This window comes from Ranitomeya imitator, chromosome 1, assembly GCF_032444005.1.
Source record: "Ranitomeya imitator isolate aRanImi1 chromosome 1, aRanImi1.pri, whole genome shotgun sequence".
NCBI classification, from domain to species: Eukaryota; Metazoa; Chordata; class Amphibia; order Anura; family Dendrobatidae; genus Ranitomeya; species Ranitomeya imitator.
The window spans coordinates 803407101-803422621 of record NC_091282.1 but is presented as its reverse complement, the minus strand read 5'-3'; the positions used below and the strand labels follow the sequence as shown (position 1 = coordinate 803422621).

At 51.7% G+C, this 15521-nt stretch overlaps 1 protein-coding gene across 2 annotated transcripts in view; it reads left to right on the top strand.

Annotated features, from left to right (window-relative positions):
- The window catches only part of WDHD1 (WD repeat and HMG-box DNA binding protein 1), a 104594-nt gene extending 92154 nt beyond the window's left edge, over positions 1-12440 (top strand). For both annotated transcript variants that reach the window (XM_069738680.1, XM_069738673.1), the window contains 4 exons: positions 6438-6587; positions 6764-6861; positions 11094-11229; positions 12091-12440. In XM_069738680.1, the coding sequence (XP_069594781.1) occupies positions 6438-6587; positions 6764-6861; positions 11094-11229; positions 12091-12288 (582 nt within the window). In that variant the 3' untranslated portion in view covers positions 12289-12440. The remainder of the gene's footprint in view (positions 1-6437; positions 6588-6763; positions 6862-11093; positions 11230-12090) is intronic.
- The last annotated feature ends 3081 nt before the right edge of the window (positions 12441-15521 follow it).

The window sequence follows — 15521 nt, the reverse complement described above, 5'->3', positions numbered from 1 at the left end:
GGTTAATGTCAAAAATAAAAATAGATACCAATAAAAGTAAAATTAATTGAGACATCAGTAGGTTAAGTGTTTTTGAATATCCATATTGAATCAGGAGCCCCATGTAATGCTCCATACAGTTCATTATTGCCCCATAGCTGCTCCATATAAAGCTGTGCCCCATATACAATGCTCTGCACCGTTCATTATTGCCCCATAGCTGTGCCATATAGTGCTCTGCACCGTTCATTATTCCCCCATAGCTGTGCCATATAGTGCTCTGCACCGTTCATTATTGCCCCATAGCTGTGCCATATAGTGCTCTGCACCTTTCATTATTGCCCCATAGCTGTGCCATATAGTGCTCTGCATCGTTCATTATTGCCCCATAGCTGTACATATAGTGCTCTGCACCGTTCATTTTTGTCCCATAGCTGTGCCATATAGTGCTCTGCACCGTTCATTATTGCCCCATAGCTGTGCCATATAGTGCTCTGCACCGTTCATTATTGCCCCATAGCTGTGCCATATAGTGCTCTGCACCGTTCATTATTGCCCCATAGCTGTGCCATATAGTGCTCTGCACCGTTCATTATTGCCCCATAGCTGTGCCATAAAGTGCTCTGCACCGTTCATTATTGCCCCATAGCTGTGCCATATAGTGCTCTGCACCGTTCATTATTGCCCCATAGCTGTGCCATATAGTGTTCTGCACCGTTCATTTTTGTCCCATAGCTTTGCCATATAGTGCTCTGCACCGTTCATTATTGCCCCATAGCTGTGCCATATAGTGCTCTGCACCGTTCATTATTGCCCCATAGCTGTGCCATATAGTGCTCTGCACCGTTCATTATTGCCCCATAGCTGTGCCATATAGTGCTCTGCACCGTTCATTATTGCCCCATAGCTGTGCCATATAGTGCTCTGCACCGTTCATTATTGCCCCATAGCTGTGCCATAAAGTGCTCTGCACCGTTCATTATTGCCCCATAGCTGTGCCATATAGTGCTCTGCACCGTTCATTATTGCCCCATAGCTGTGCCATATAGTGCTCTGCACCATTCATTTTTGTCCCATAGCTGTGCCATATAGTGCTCTGCACCGTTCATTATTGTCCCATAGCTGTGCCATATAGTGCTCTGCACCGTTCATTATTGCCCCATAGCTGTGCCATATAGTGCTCTGCACCGTTCATTCTTGCCCCATAGCTGTGCCATATAGTGCTCTGCACCGTTCATTCTTGCCCCATAGCTGTGCCATATAGTGCTCTGCACCGTTCATTATTGCCCCATAGCTGTGCCATATAGTGCTCTGCACCGTTCATTATTGCCCCATAGCTGTGCCATATAGTGCTCTGCACCGTTCATTATTGCCCCATAGCTGTGCCATATAGTGCTCTGCACCGTTCATTCTTGTCCCATAGCTGTGCCATATAGTGCTCTGCACCGTTCATTATTGCCCCATAGCTGACATATAGTGCTCTGCACCGTTCATTTTTGTCCCATAGCTGTGCCATATAGTGCTCTGCACCGTTCATTATTGCCCCATAGATGTACCATAGAAAGCTGTGCCATCGCTGCTGCTGCTGCTGCAATAAAAAAAAAGAAGCCATACTCACCCCTCTTGCTTGCAGCTCCCCAGCGTCCGGTCCCGGCGTCTCTCCACACTGACTGATCAGGCAGAGGGCGGCGCGCACACTATATGCGTCATCGCGCCCTCTGACCTGAACAGTCAGAGCGGAGAGACGCCGGGAAGATGGAGCGACGCCCGGCGTGTGGAACGCGGACAGGTGAATATGAAATTCTTACCTGCTCCCGGCGTCCCGCTCCTTCCCCCGGACAGCTGGTCTTCGGGTGCCGCAGCCTCTTCCTCTATCAGCGGTCACTTTTACCACTGATTAGAGAAATGAATATGCGGCTCCACCCCTATGGGAGTGGAGTCCATATTCATTTTTCTACTGAGCGGTCCCACGTGACCGCTGAAGAGGGGAAGAGCTGCAGCACCCGAAGACCGTGGGACTGCAGCGGGAGCGCCAGGATCGCCGGGACTAGGTAAGTATGCCTCAGCGACCTCACCCACTGACCCTGCCACCCACCGTGACTCGAGTATAAGCCGAGAGGGGCACTTTCAGCCCAAAAATTTGGGCTGAAAATCTCGGCTTATACTCGAGTATATACGGTAAATCTACGAGCACTAAAAAATACTCGGAGGACACCCGAGAGTGCTCGGGAAATCTCGAGTAACGAGTATATTCGCTCATCACTAGTCACAGCTCACCTCCTCCTCCTGTACAATGACTGCTAACACCTCTATATACAGTAGATAACACAGGATCCAACATTCACAACAGGTGATGTCACAGCTCACCTCCTCTTCCTGTACAATGACTGATAGCACATCTATATACAGTAGATAACAAAGGATCCACCATTCACAATAGGGGATATCACAGCTCACCTCCTCCTGTACAATGACTGATAACACCTCTATACAGGTCCTTCTCAAAAAATTAGCATATAGTGTTAAATTTCATTATTTACCATAATGTAATGATTACAATTAAACTTTCATATATTATAGATTCATTATCCACCAACTGAAATTTGTCAGGTCTTTTATTGTTTTAATACTGATGATTTTGGCATACAACTCCTGATAACCCAAAAAACCTGTCTCAATAAATTAGCATATCAAGAAAAGGTTCTCTAAACGACCTATTACCCTAATCTTCTGAATCAACTAATTAACTCTAAACACATGCAAAAGATACCTGAGGCTTTTATAAACTCCCTGCCTGGTTCATTACTCAAAACCCCCATCATGGGTAAGACTAGCGACCTGACAGATGTCAAGAAGGCCATCATTGACACCCTCAAGCAAGAGGGTAAGACCCAGAAAGAAATTTCTCAACAAATAGGCTGTTCCCAGAGTGCTGTATCAAGGCACCTCAATGGTAAGTCTGTTGGAAGGAAACAATGTGGCAGAAAACGCTGTACAACGAGAAGAGGAGACCGGACCCTGAGGAAGATTGTGGAGAAGGACCGATTCCAGACCTTGGGGAACCTGAGGAAGCAGTGGACTGAGTCTGGTGTGGAAACATCCAGAGCCACCGTGCACAGGCGTGTGCAGGAAATGGGCTACAGGTGCCGCATTCCCCAGGTAAAGCCACTTTTGAACCATAAACAGCGGCAGAGGCGCCTGACCTGGGCTACAGAGAAGCAGCACTGGACTTGTTGCTAAGTGGTCCCAAGTACTTTTTTCTGATGAAAGCAAATTTTGCATGTCATTCGGAAATCAAGGTGCCAGAGTCTGGAGGAAGACTGGGGAGAAGGAAATGCCAAAATGCCTGAAGTCCAGTGTCAAGTACCCACAGTCAGTGATGGTGTGGGGTGCCATGTCAGCTGCTGGTGTTGGTCCACTGTGTTTCATCAAGGGCAGGGTCAATGCAGCTAGCTATCAGGAGATTTTGGAGCACTTCATGCTTCCATCGGCTGAAATGCTTTATGGAGATGAAGATTTCATTTTTCAGCACGACCTGGCACCTGCTCACAGTGCCAAAACCACTGGTAAATGGTTTACTGACCATGGTATTACTGTGCTCAATTGGCCTGCCAACTCTCCTGACCTGAACCCCATAGAGAATCTGTGGGATATTGTGAAGAGAAAGTTGAGAGACGCAAGACCCAACACTCTGGATGAGCTTAAGGCCGCTATTGAAGCATCCTGGGCCTCCATAACATCTCAGCAGTGTCACAGGCTGATTGCCTCCATGCCACGCCGCATTGAAGCAGTCATTTCTGCCAAAGGATTCCCGACCAAGTATTGAGTGCATAACTGAACATTATTATTTGTTGGTTTTTTTGTTTGTTATTAAAAAACACTTTTATTTGATTGGATGGGTGAAATATGCTAATTTATTGAGACAGGTTTTTTGGGTTATCAGGAGTTGTATGCCAAAATCATCAGTATTAAAACAATAAAAGACCTGACAAATTTCAGTTGGTGGATAATGAATCTATAATATATGAAAGTTTAATTGTAATCATTACATTATGGTAAATAATGAAATTTAACACTATATGCTAATTTTTTGAGAAGGACCTGTATACAGTAGATAATACAGGATCCACCATTCACAATGGTTGTCACAGCTCACCTCCTTCTCCTGTACAATGACTGCTAACACCTCTATATACAGTAGATAACACAGGATTCACCAATCACAATAGGTGATGTCACATCTCACCTCCCACTCCTTTACAATGACTGATAACACCTCTATATACAGTAGATAACAGGATCCACCATTCACAACAGGTGATGTCACAGCTCACCTCCTCCTCCTCCTGTACAATGACTGATAACACCTCTATATACAGTAGATAACACAGGATCCACCATTCACAATAAGGGAATGTCACAGCTCAGCTCCTCCTTTTTTCACTAATTTGCACATGCTAATTAGATGCTTCAATACAAAGGATAGGATCAGGGGTTGTTCAATGCTGTTAATGTGCAAGTGGATTTCATGATAGGTCAGGAATTTAGTCTAAAAAAATCCTTAGTGACCGGTGTGAAAATTGAAAGTTTCTTCTAAAATACAGACTGCGATATAGAGAAATGTTACCAATATAAAAACTACACACAACACAGTCCTGATCTACAATGGGTCCTCGTCTGAGGGCACCTTCCCTTTACCCACATTGCACATATTGGAGCAGGGAATGATGGCATGAGATAGTGGAGATTTGGGATATGTTGATGTTTTGCTGCTGGTGTTGTGTAGACTGGAATAAGGGTACCGTCACACTATAACATTTCGATCGCTACGACGGTACGATTCGTGACGTTCCAGCGATATCGTTACGATATCGCTGTGTCTGACACGCAGCAGCGATCAGGGATCCTGCTGAGAATCGTACGTCGTAGCAGATCGTTTAGAACTTTCTTTCATCGCTGGATCTCCCGCTGTCATCGCTAGATCGGTGTGTGTGACACCGATCTAGCGATGCGATCCAGCGATGCGTTCGCTTGTAACCAGGGTAAACATCGGGTAACTAAGCGCAGGACCGCGCTTAGTTACCCGATGTTTACCCTGGTTACAAGCGTTAAACTAAAAAAAAAACAAACAGCACATACTTACATTCTGGTGTCCGTCAGGTCCCTTGCAGTCTGCTTCCAGCACTGTGACTGCCGGCCGTAAAGTGAAAGCAGAGCACAGCGGCTGTGCTTTCACTTTCACTTTACGGCCGGCAGTCACAGTGCGGGAAGCAGAGACTGCAAGGGACCTGACGGACACCAGAATGTAAGTATGTGCTGTTTGTTTTTTTTTAGTTTAACGCTTGTAACCAGGGTAAACATCGGGTAACTAAGCGCGGTCCTGCGCTTAGTTACCCGATGTTTACCCTGGTTACCCAGGGACCTCGGCATCTTGGTCGCTGGAGAGCGGTCTGTGTGATAGCTCCCCAGCGACCACACTACGATTTACCTACGATCACGGCCAGGTCATATCGCTGGTCGTGATCGTAGGTAAATCGTATAGTGTGACGGTACCCTAAGGTCTTAAGGTACCGTCACACTTAGCGACGCTGCAGCGATACCGACAACGATCCGGATCGCTGCAGCGTCGCTGTTTGGTCGCTGGAGAGCTGTCACACAGACCGCTCTCCAGCGACCAACGATCCCGAGGTCCCCGGTAACCAGGGTAAACATCGGGTAACTAAGCGCAGGGCCGCGCTTAGTAACCCGATGTTTACCCTGGTTACCATCGTAAAAAACAAACAGTACATACTTACATTCAGCTGTCTGTCCCTTGCCGTCTGTTTGCTGCACTGACTGCTGGCCGCAAAGTGAAAGCAGAGCACAGCCACAACGGTGAGTCACCGCTGTGTGACTCACCGCTGTGCTGTGCTTTCACTTTCACTTTGCGGCCAGCAGTCAGTGCAGGAAATAGACGGCAAGGGACAGACAGCTGAATGTAAGTATGTACTGTTTGTTTTTTTACGATGGTAACCAGGGTAAACATCGGGTTACTAAGCGCGGCCCTGCGCTTAGTTACCCGATGTTTACCCTGGTTACCAGTGAAGACATCGCTGAATCGGTGTCACACACACCGATTCAGCGATGTCTGCGGGGAGTCCAGCGACGAAATAAAGTTCTGGACTTTCTTCCCCGACCAGCGACAGCACAGCAGGGGCCTGATCGCTGCTGCCTGTCACACTGGACGATATCGCTAGCGAGGACGCTGCAACGTCACGGATCGCTAGCGATATCGTCTAGTGTGACGGTACCTTTATGCTAGTAGATCAGATAATCTCAGAGGAAGATGAGTCCCGCTGTCACTGGGGAGATATTGATGCTTTCAGAGGCCTCATTGCTTTCTGGAGCCGTTTATTACATTTTTCCCTAACAGCTGTGGCAAAAGGTGAATAATGACAAATCTCTTTTTTTGGTAAAAGGTATCTGCTAGTCAGAAGAGTCCGGCGCTGCCCGGTGGTTCATCCCGCATCCTCGATAACATGAGCAAATTAACCAAGAAAACCCCCAATCCTACGAAATCGGAGTCTCCGATCATAAAACCTCTGGCTCCAAAGGCAAAACCTAAGCAGGTGATTGCGGTGCATCGATGATCTGATCCACAGACTCCCCTGAAAATAAACATGTTTCTTTATTTAACAAGTGCTTGGAAATATTGAAATTGTCTGAGGGAGCGAAGCAATAAAGACGAATATTTGTCCTTCCTTTTTGAGTTTGAAAAAAGTCTAATGTGTCAACTTTTATTTAGGGATTGGTTAAATTCACAGAAAAGAAAACACAAAAAAAAGAAGATCCAACACCCCAGCCGCCGCCTAATGCTGCTACAGAGAAAACTGAACCTAAGAAGTAATTTTGCTTTTATTCTAAAGGATATGTACAATTTTTGCTTTTTAGAAGTAATAAAAAGATACTGGTAATTCATTTTATTAATAAAGAAAAATGTAACTGATTTTTCTTCTACAGTCTCCATGTATCAGTGTACATAACAGAATGTTCAGTGACTCTCTGTAGAGTCTGTAATGATCTTTTCATCTAAGCTCATTTATCACCACATCAAAAGTCCATCTGATGAAGATGCCTGAAGAGATCATGGACAGATTCACTGCGTTCTGCTGATTGCCCTGCACTCAGATACATAGAGGCTGTAGGAGCCAAATCATGCAAACTGATAAACTCTAACGAAGCAAAAATACTTTATATCTAAAAATGCATTCATAACTTAAAAATCATGCTTTCCATAGCCACTACATAATACCACACTACCTACACCCTCCTCTACTGTAAAGCTTCTGTCTTGTATCTGTATAGTACTGGTGCGTCGTCCTGATTATTAAGAGGGCGATAATGAGGACCTCAGCAATTATGTGGTGGATGCTGGAATTCTGCATCCCCATTGGCTAGACAACACCCCCGAGAGACCCTCCTCATGAACTTTGTCTTCCCCGTTCAGAGTCTGCATTTGCTAACGTGCATATAAATACATTATGTAACATGCTATATGCTTAGACTTACATGAGCACCCCCCTCGATCTGCACCCTTTAGCCTGACAAGCACGAGCGCCCCCTCTCTGTCTGCACGAGCGCCCCCCTCTCTGTCTGCACGAGCGCCCCCCTCTCTGTCTGCACGAGCGCCCCCCTCTCTGTCTGCATGAGCGCCCCCCTCTGTCTGCACGAGCGCCCCCCTCTCTGTCTGCACGAGCGCCCCCTCTCTGTCTGCACGAGCGCCCCCCTCTCTGTCTGCACGAGCGCCCCCCCTCTGTCTGCACGAGCGCTCCCCTCTCTGTCTGCACGAGCGCTCCCCTCTCTGTCTGCACGAGCGCCCCCCTCTGTCTGCACGAGCGCCCCCCTCTCTGTCTGCACGAGCGCCCCCCTCTCTGTCTGCACGAGCGCCCCCCTCTCTGTCTGCACGAGCGCCCCCCTCTCTGTCTGCACGAGCGCCCCCCTCTCTGTCTGCACGAGCGCCCCCCTCTGTCTGCACGAGCGCCCCCTTCCCCTCTCTGTCTGCACGAGCGCCCCCCTCTCTGTCTGCACGAGCGCCCCACTCTGTCTGCACGAGCGCCCCCTCCCCCTCTCTGTCTGCACGAGCGCCCCCTCCCCCTCTTGGTCTGCACGAGCGCCCCCTCTCGGTCTGCACGAGCGCCCCCTCCCCCCTCTCGGTCTGCATGAGCACCCCCTCTGTATGCATGAGCACTCCTCTCGGTCTGCACGAGGACCCCCTCCTCCCTCTCGGTCTGCACGAGCTCCCCCTCCCCCTCTCGGTCTGCACGAGCGCCCCCTCCCCCTCTCTGTCTGCACGAGCGCCCCACTCTGTCTGCACGAGCGCCCCCTCCCCCTCTCTGTCTGCACGAGCGCCCCCTCCCCCTCTTGGTCTGCACGAGCGCCCCCTCTCGGTCTGCACGAGCGCCCCCTCCCCCCTCTCGGTCTGCATGAGCACCCCCTCTGTATGCATGAGCACTCCTCTCGGTCTGCACGAGGACCCCCTCCTCCCTCTCGGTCTGCACGAGCTTCCCCTCCCCCTCTCGGTCTGCACGAGCGCCCCCTCCCCCTCTCGGTCTGCACGAGCGCCCCCTTCCTCGTCTCGGTCTGCACGAGCGCCACCTCCCCTGTCTCGGTCTGCACGAGCGCCCCCTCTCGGTGTGCACGAGCGCCCCCTCCCGGTCTGCACGAGCGAGTGCCCCCTCCCCCTCAGTGTGCACGAGTGCCCCCTCCCCCTCTCGGTGTGCACGAGCGCCCCCTCCCCCTCTCGGTGTGCACGAGCGCCATCCCCTCTCCCCCCCCCCCCCTTCTCGGTGTGCACGAGCGCCACACACCACCCCCCACCCCTCGGTGTGCACGAGCGCTCCCTCTCCCCTCTCGGTCCGCACGAGCGCTCCCTCTCCCCTCTCGGTCCGCACGAGCGCTCCCTCTCCCCTCTCGGTCCGCACGAGCGCTCCCTCTCCCCTCTCGGTCTGCACGAGCGCCCCCCCCTCCCCTCTCGGTCCGCAGGAGCGCCCCCCTCTCCCCTCTCGGTCCGCAGGAGCGCCCCCCTCTCCCCTCTCGGTCCGCACGAGCGCCCCCCTCTTGGTCCGCACGGGCGCCCCCCTCTCGGTCCGCACGAGCGCCCCCCTCTCGGTCCGCACAAGCGCCCCCCCTCTCCCCTCTCGGTCCGCACGAGCGCCCCCCTCTCGGTCCGCACGAGCGCCCCCCTCTCGGTCCGCACGAGCGCCCCCCTTTCCCCTCTCGGTCCGCACGAGCGCCCCCCTTTGCCCTCTCGGTCCGCAAGAGCGCCCCCTCTCGGTCCGCACGAGCGCCCCCTCCCCCTTTCAGTCAGCATGAGCGCCCCCTCTCTGTCTGCACGAGCGCTCCCCTCTCTGTCTGCACGAGCGCTCCCCTCTCTGTCTGCACGAGCGCCCCCCTCTCTGTCTGCACGAGCGCCCCCCTCTCTGTCTGCACGAGCGCCCCCCTCTCTGTCTGCACGAGCGCCCCCCTCTCTGTCTGCACGAGCGCCCCCCTCTCTGTCTGCACGAGCGCCCCCCTCTCTGTCTGCACGAGCGCCCCCCTCTCTGTCTGCACGAGCGCCCCCCTCTCTGTCTGCACGAGCGCCCCCCTCTCTGTCTGCACGAGCGCCCCCCTCTCTGTCTGCACGAGCGCCCCCCTCTCTGTCTGCACGAGCGCCCCCCTCTCTGTCTGCACGAGCGCCCCCCTCTCTGTCTGCACGAGCGCCCCCCTCTCTGTCTGCACGAGCGCCCCCCTCTCTGTCTGCACGAGCGCCCCCCTCTCTGTCTGCACGAGCGCCCCCCTCTGTCTGCACGAGCGCCCCCTCCCCCTCTCGGTCTGCACGAGCGCCCCCTCTCGGTCTGCACGAGTGCCCCCTCCCCCCTCTCGGTCTGCATGAGCACCCCCTCTGTATGCATGAGCACTCCTCTCGGTCTGCACGAGGACCCCCTCCTCCCTCTCGGTCTGCACGAGCTCCCCCTCCCCCTCTCGGTCTGCACGAGCGCCCCCTCCCCCTCTCGGTCTGCACGAGCGCCCCCTTCCTCGTCTCGGTCTGCACGAGTGCCACCTCCCCTGTCTCGGTCTGCACGAGCGCCCCCTCTCGGTGTGCACGAGCGCCCCCTCCCGGTCTGCACGAGCGAGTGCCCCCTCCCCCTCGGTGTGCACGAGCGCCCCCTCTCGGTGTGCACGAGCGCCCCCTCCCCCTCTCGGTGTGCACGAGCGCCATCCCCTCTCCCCCCCCCCTCCTTCTCGGTGTGCACGAGCGCCACACACCACCCCCCACCCCTCGGTGTGCACGAGCGCTCCCTCTCCCCTCTCGGTCCGCACGAGCGCTCCCTCTCCCCTCTCGGTCCGCACGAGCGCTCCCTCTCCCCTCTCGGTCCGCACGAGCGCCCCCCCCTCCCCTCTCGGTCCACAGGAGCGCCCCCCTCTCCCCTCTCGGTCCGCAGGAGCGCCCCCCTCTCCCCTCTCGGTCCGCACGGGCGCCCCTCTCGGTCCGCACGGGTGCCCCCCTCTCGGTCCGCACGAGCGCCCCCCTCTCCCCTCTCGGTCCGCACAAGCACCCCCCCTCTCCCCTCTCGGTCCGCACGAGCGCCCCCCTCTCGGTCCGCACGAGCGCCCCCCTTTCCCCTCTCGGTCCGCACGAGCGCCCCCCTTTCCCCTCTCGGTCCGCAAGAGCGCCCCCTCTCGGTCCGCACGAGCGCCCCCTCCCCCCTTTCAGTCAGCATGAGTGCCCCCGCTCGGTCACAAAGTCTATGTGGCCCCTCGAGCTCCAGGCTTCTGTTCATAAACACGACCACTGCATTCACCATAACGAGCAGCAGATTGTTGGGGTCACAGGTCTCGTAAATTCTCATAACCAGAACAGTCTGCAGAGCCTCAGAAATATGGCCAATTAGAAACATCAAAGACCCCATTGCATCAGCGAGGACCGTGCACTCACTGCTGCTATAACTACGTCAGTCCTATTATTTATGGATGAAAAGCGGCAGATTTTGCGGCAGTGATTGTTACGTTTGCATACAGTAGAAATGACCAGTGGCATTAATATCAGGTTGTGTTTGTACTCCATCCGTCCATCATCGTGGCTGATATCTTTGCAGATGTAAGACTGGCTTCCAGCTATGGTTGGATGAGAATCGTCAGAGCATCTTGTCTGAGAATCCTGACATTGACGAGTCTGAAATCATTAAGGAAGGAATGAGCCGATTCAGGGCACTAACGAACGAAGAGCGGATGGTAAGTACCAGTATGTGCAGCTCGTGATGGAGGGAGGACAGAGGGACCAGGTCACGCATTTATGGAAGAGACTGTTCTCTGTAAGGGCTCAGTCTGCTTGTGCTACATGATTACAAACAGGACGACCACAAGATACAGATTTATTGTATTTAACGTCAGATGTGGGTTGTCGGGTCGCTGCGCCCAGAGGCGGGGTCATATGAATCTTTGCGCCCAGAGGCGGGGCCCGTCAGGTCGCTGCGCCCAGAGGCGGGGTCATATGAATCTTTGCGCCCAGAGGCGGGGCCCGTCGGGTCGCTGCGCCCAGAGGCGGGGTCATATGAATCTTTGCGCCCAGAGGCGGGGCCCGTCGGGACGCTGCGCCCAGAGGCGGGGCTATATGAATCTTTGCGCCCAGAGGCTGGGCCTGTCGGGACGCTGCGCCCAGAGGCGCGGCCGTCGGGGATGCTAGTTAGTATCACTCTTGGTATGGAAGGCTGTTGACAGAAGGCGGCTGCACACAATGAGTGAATTCTGTCTAATGCTGCATTTTCCTGAGTATTTTGTCAGCAATCATTACTTTCAGTGCCACAGATGTTCCTATCCCCGTTATTAGTGCAAAGGGTGAAATATGCGACTTGCCCGACCCATGGTCTCAGAGATCCACAATGGAAAATGCCCCCTGGGAAAAGTGTCACAACCAGTTCGTCTACCTTCTCGCCATTGTGGAATCTACAAAACATAAAGTAACTAATTCATATTTGATGATGGTCATTTCAGCGCCATTTTTCTACTGTGATCACTGAAGCCTGTCGTTATAAGAGCCGCAGGGAAGGCCGAGCGCTAACGAGCGTCCTTTATTATCCTTTCCTTTCTCGATAGATGTGGACAGAAAAAGCCAAAGGAGACGATTCTGCTGATCTGAAAAAGAGGAAGCGAGAAGACCAAGAGAATGGTGACTCCCAGAAAGCGGCGGACGAGGAGGCGGCCCAGGACCACAGCGGCGGTGCGAAAAAACGCAAATCTCTGGACCAGTCTACAAATAACAAGCTTTCTGCGTTTGCCTTTAAGAAAGACTGAGGTTACAGAAAAGGCAACCTTCTCTATATGTCTGTCCATGGACGCTGTGCGGCGGGTATACAGAGAAGAGTGGGGCTGCAGTCTGCCGGTGTGAGGGATAGAGAGGTGGTGACCTTTTTTATGGAAGACCCCCATGTACAGGCGCTGATGACACAGTGGCACTTCTGAGACGAGGTTAGTACGTGTGGGATGTATCAGGGGCTCCGAGGCTTGTATGACGGGCATTTACTGCGCGCACTGCCATGATTCAGGGGTCACACAGCTTCTGCCGACCATTGTGTACAGATGAGAGTACAGCTTAGGCTACGTTCACATTGGCGTTCCGCCAATGTGCGTCGCTGTTGCGCCGGCGACGCAGCGGCGACGCAGCGGCGACGCGCCCCTATGTTTAACATAGGGGACGCGTGCGTCGTTTTGGTGGCGTTTTTCGCCACGTGCGTCGTTTCCGACGCTAGCGTCGGACGCAAGAAAACGCTACATGTAGCATTTTCTGTGCGTCCGATTTTCGTCGGAAAACGACGCACGCGTCGCAAAACGCGCGCGTTTTTGCACGCGTTTTAGCGTGCGTCGCGCGTTGCGTCGCCGACGCACGGCGGCGCAACGCTAATGTGAACGTAGCCTTATACACACGTCCAGCGCCCCCAGGTCACATCCCATCTCGTGAACTGAACCCTGATACAGATTTGGGGGGCTTAGTTACTTTACAGCAAAGCTAAATCATTATAAAGTAGCACTCTGGGGAAAATGTTTTATCTCTTAGTCCCATTGTCACTATTTTAGTGTTGAAAGGTCTGCTATACCGACTGCTGAATATTGGCACCACGTTACCCCACCCCAATCATCCAGCGTCTCTCAGTGCAAGATTATGAAACCAACATGGAAAAGTGATTTCTAGTCCACACAGACTCCGGGTGGGTAACGGGTGCTGTAACTGGTAACGTAGTGCTGGTTCATAACTGCACCACTTGTACACTATGTACATTGCTGAAAGGAATGAAACCACATCCATTCTCCCAAGAACTTCTACTTTTACACTTTGTACAATGTTGTGTTTTTACACAGATTCTCTGTTCACTGATTTTTGTACAAATATTTCATACCTCACAATGTGAATGTCTTGTAAATAAAGATTTATACAATTACTATGCATCTGGCTTTTACATTTTTATATTAATCCAACCAATATTTATTGTATTCACCTAACAAATGAGTGAATGTATTACATTAATTATCCTGTGTTATAATCCAGAGCTGCACTCACTATTCTGCTGGTAGTCACTGTGTACATATATTACATTACTGATCCTGAGTTACATCCTGTATTATACCCCAGAGCTGCACTCACTATTCTGCTGGTGCAGTCACTGTGTACATACATTACATTACTGATCCTGAGTTACATCCTGTATTATACCCCAGAGCTACACTCACTATTCTGCTGGTGCAGTCACTGTGTACATACATTACATTACTGATCCTGAGTTACATCCTGTATTATAATCCAGAGCTGTACTCACTATTCTGCTGGTGCAGTCACTGTGTACATACATTACATTACTGATCCTGAGTTACATCCTGTATTATACCCCAGAGCTGCACTCACTATTCTGCTGGTGCAGTCACTGTGTACATACATTACATTACTGATCCTGAGATACATCCTGTATTATAATCCAGAGCTGCACTCACTATTCTGCTGGCAGTCACTGTGTACATATATTACATTACTGATCCTGAGTTACATCCTGTATTATACCCCAGAGCTGCTCTCAGTATTCTGCTGGTGCAGTCACTGTGTACATACATTACATTACTGATCCTGAGTTACATCCTGTATTATACCCCAGAGCTGCTCTCACTATTCTGCTGGTGCAGTCACTGTGTACATACATTACATTACTGATCCTGAGTTACATCCTGTATTATACTTGTGATGGATCGTACGGGGAGAGTTGACTTCACTCACCTCTGGGGAGGGAAGAGAATGACCCAGCAGGGATCGGCTCTCTGACGCCACCACTTACCCCAGGTCAGTCAGGGAACTGCACAGAGGTCAAAACCAGACCTGGGTAGCGTATAATAACCGACCGAGCGTGAGGACGTGGAGATTCGTGAATCGAGGTAAATGAGCAGCTCAAGATTAATTTCATACTTAATCGCCAAAAGGCCCACTAGAAGATACAGGTATGTATATACAAGAACAATATACAGTATACAGTCAGGAGTGAGTGTAGTACAAGGGTAGGATACAGATAGATTACAATTACCGTGTTATGCAGCATGTGACCACAGGGAGGAGCTGATGAATCACAGGTCCAAATCTTTGTTACATAATTCCCTGGCCACGTCAGCCTCCTACCAGTAGAACGGAGTCCAAAATGGGGAGCTGCCTATTTTCCCCTAGGCTGCTCCCTCACACACGTTGCACCAACACTTGGGCTGTTCAGCCTCTCTGCTTCCATATCTGAGAGCATGGTTTTCTGGCTAGAACCGTGGATGCTCATAACTTTCTGCCCACAGCTCTAAATGGGATGGTGGCAACACCACTGGGTGCTGCTGTATTTTATCTGTGCGGGAGACCAAATAAGGCTACCGTATTTAATTCCTGGCAGCTATGATCCTGAGTTACATCCTGTATTATACTCCAGAGCTGCACTCACTATTCTGCTGGCGCAGTCACTGTGTACATACATTACATTACTGATCCTGAGTTACATCCTGTATTATACTCCAGAGCTGCACTCGCTATTCTGCTGGTGCAGTCACTGTGTACATACATTACATTAGTGATCCTCGGTTATATACTATATTATACTCAAGAGCTGCACTCATTACAGCTTTTTTAGAGCCTTTTGAGTGTCATTTGAGGACTTGTCTTTGCCCGTTTTCCTGTCACTCACCTGTCCATAATGTCTGTAATGACCTGAAATAGGCCATAAATGCTGAGCATCCGGCTTCTTATCGATGTGAAGTGCAGGTGGATAATCGCTTCTCCAGGATCTGGACATTGTCATTCGCCTCCAATATGACGGGAAGAAACATTCACAATCATCCGAATGATTAATCTATATTCCTGGTCCATTCAAAAATGACCGAACAGTCCCATCCATGGTACAGACTGCATGGACATGAGTACTATACAACGAGCAGAGCGCAGCTCTGCAGCAGTTCATGAGCAATTCATGCAGCTATGATGGAGCGTTCGCATTGCTGCTGCACTCTGATGGGGGTTA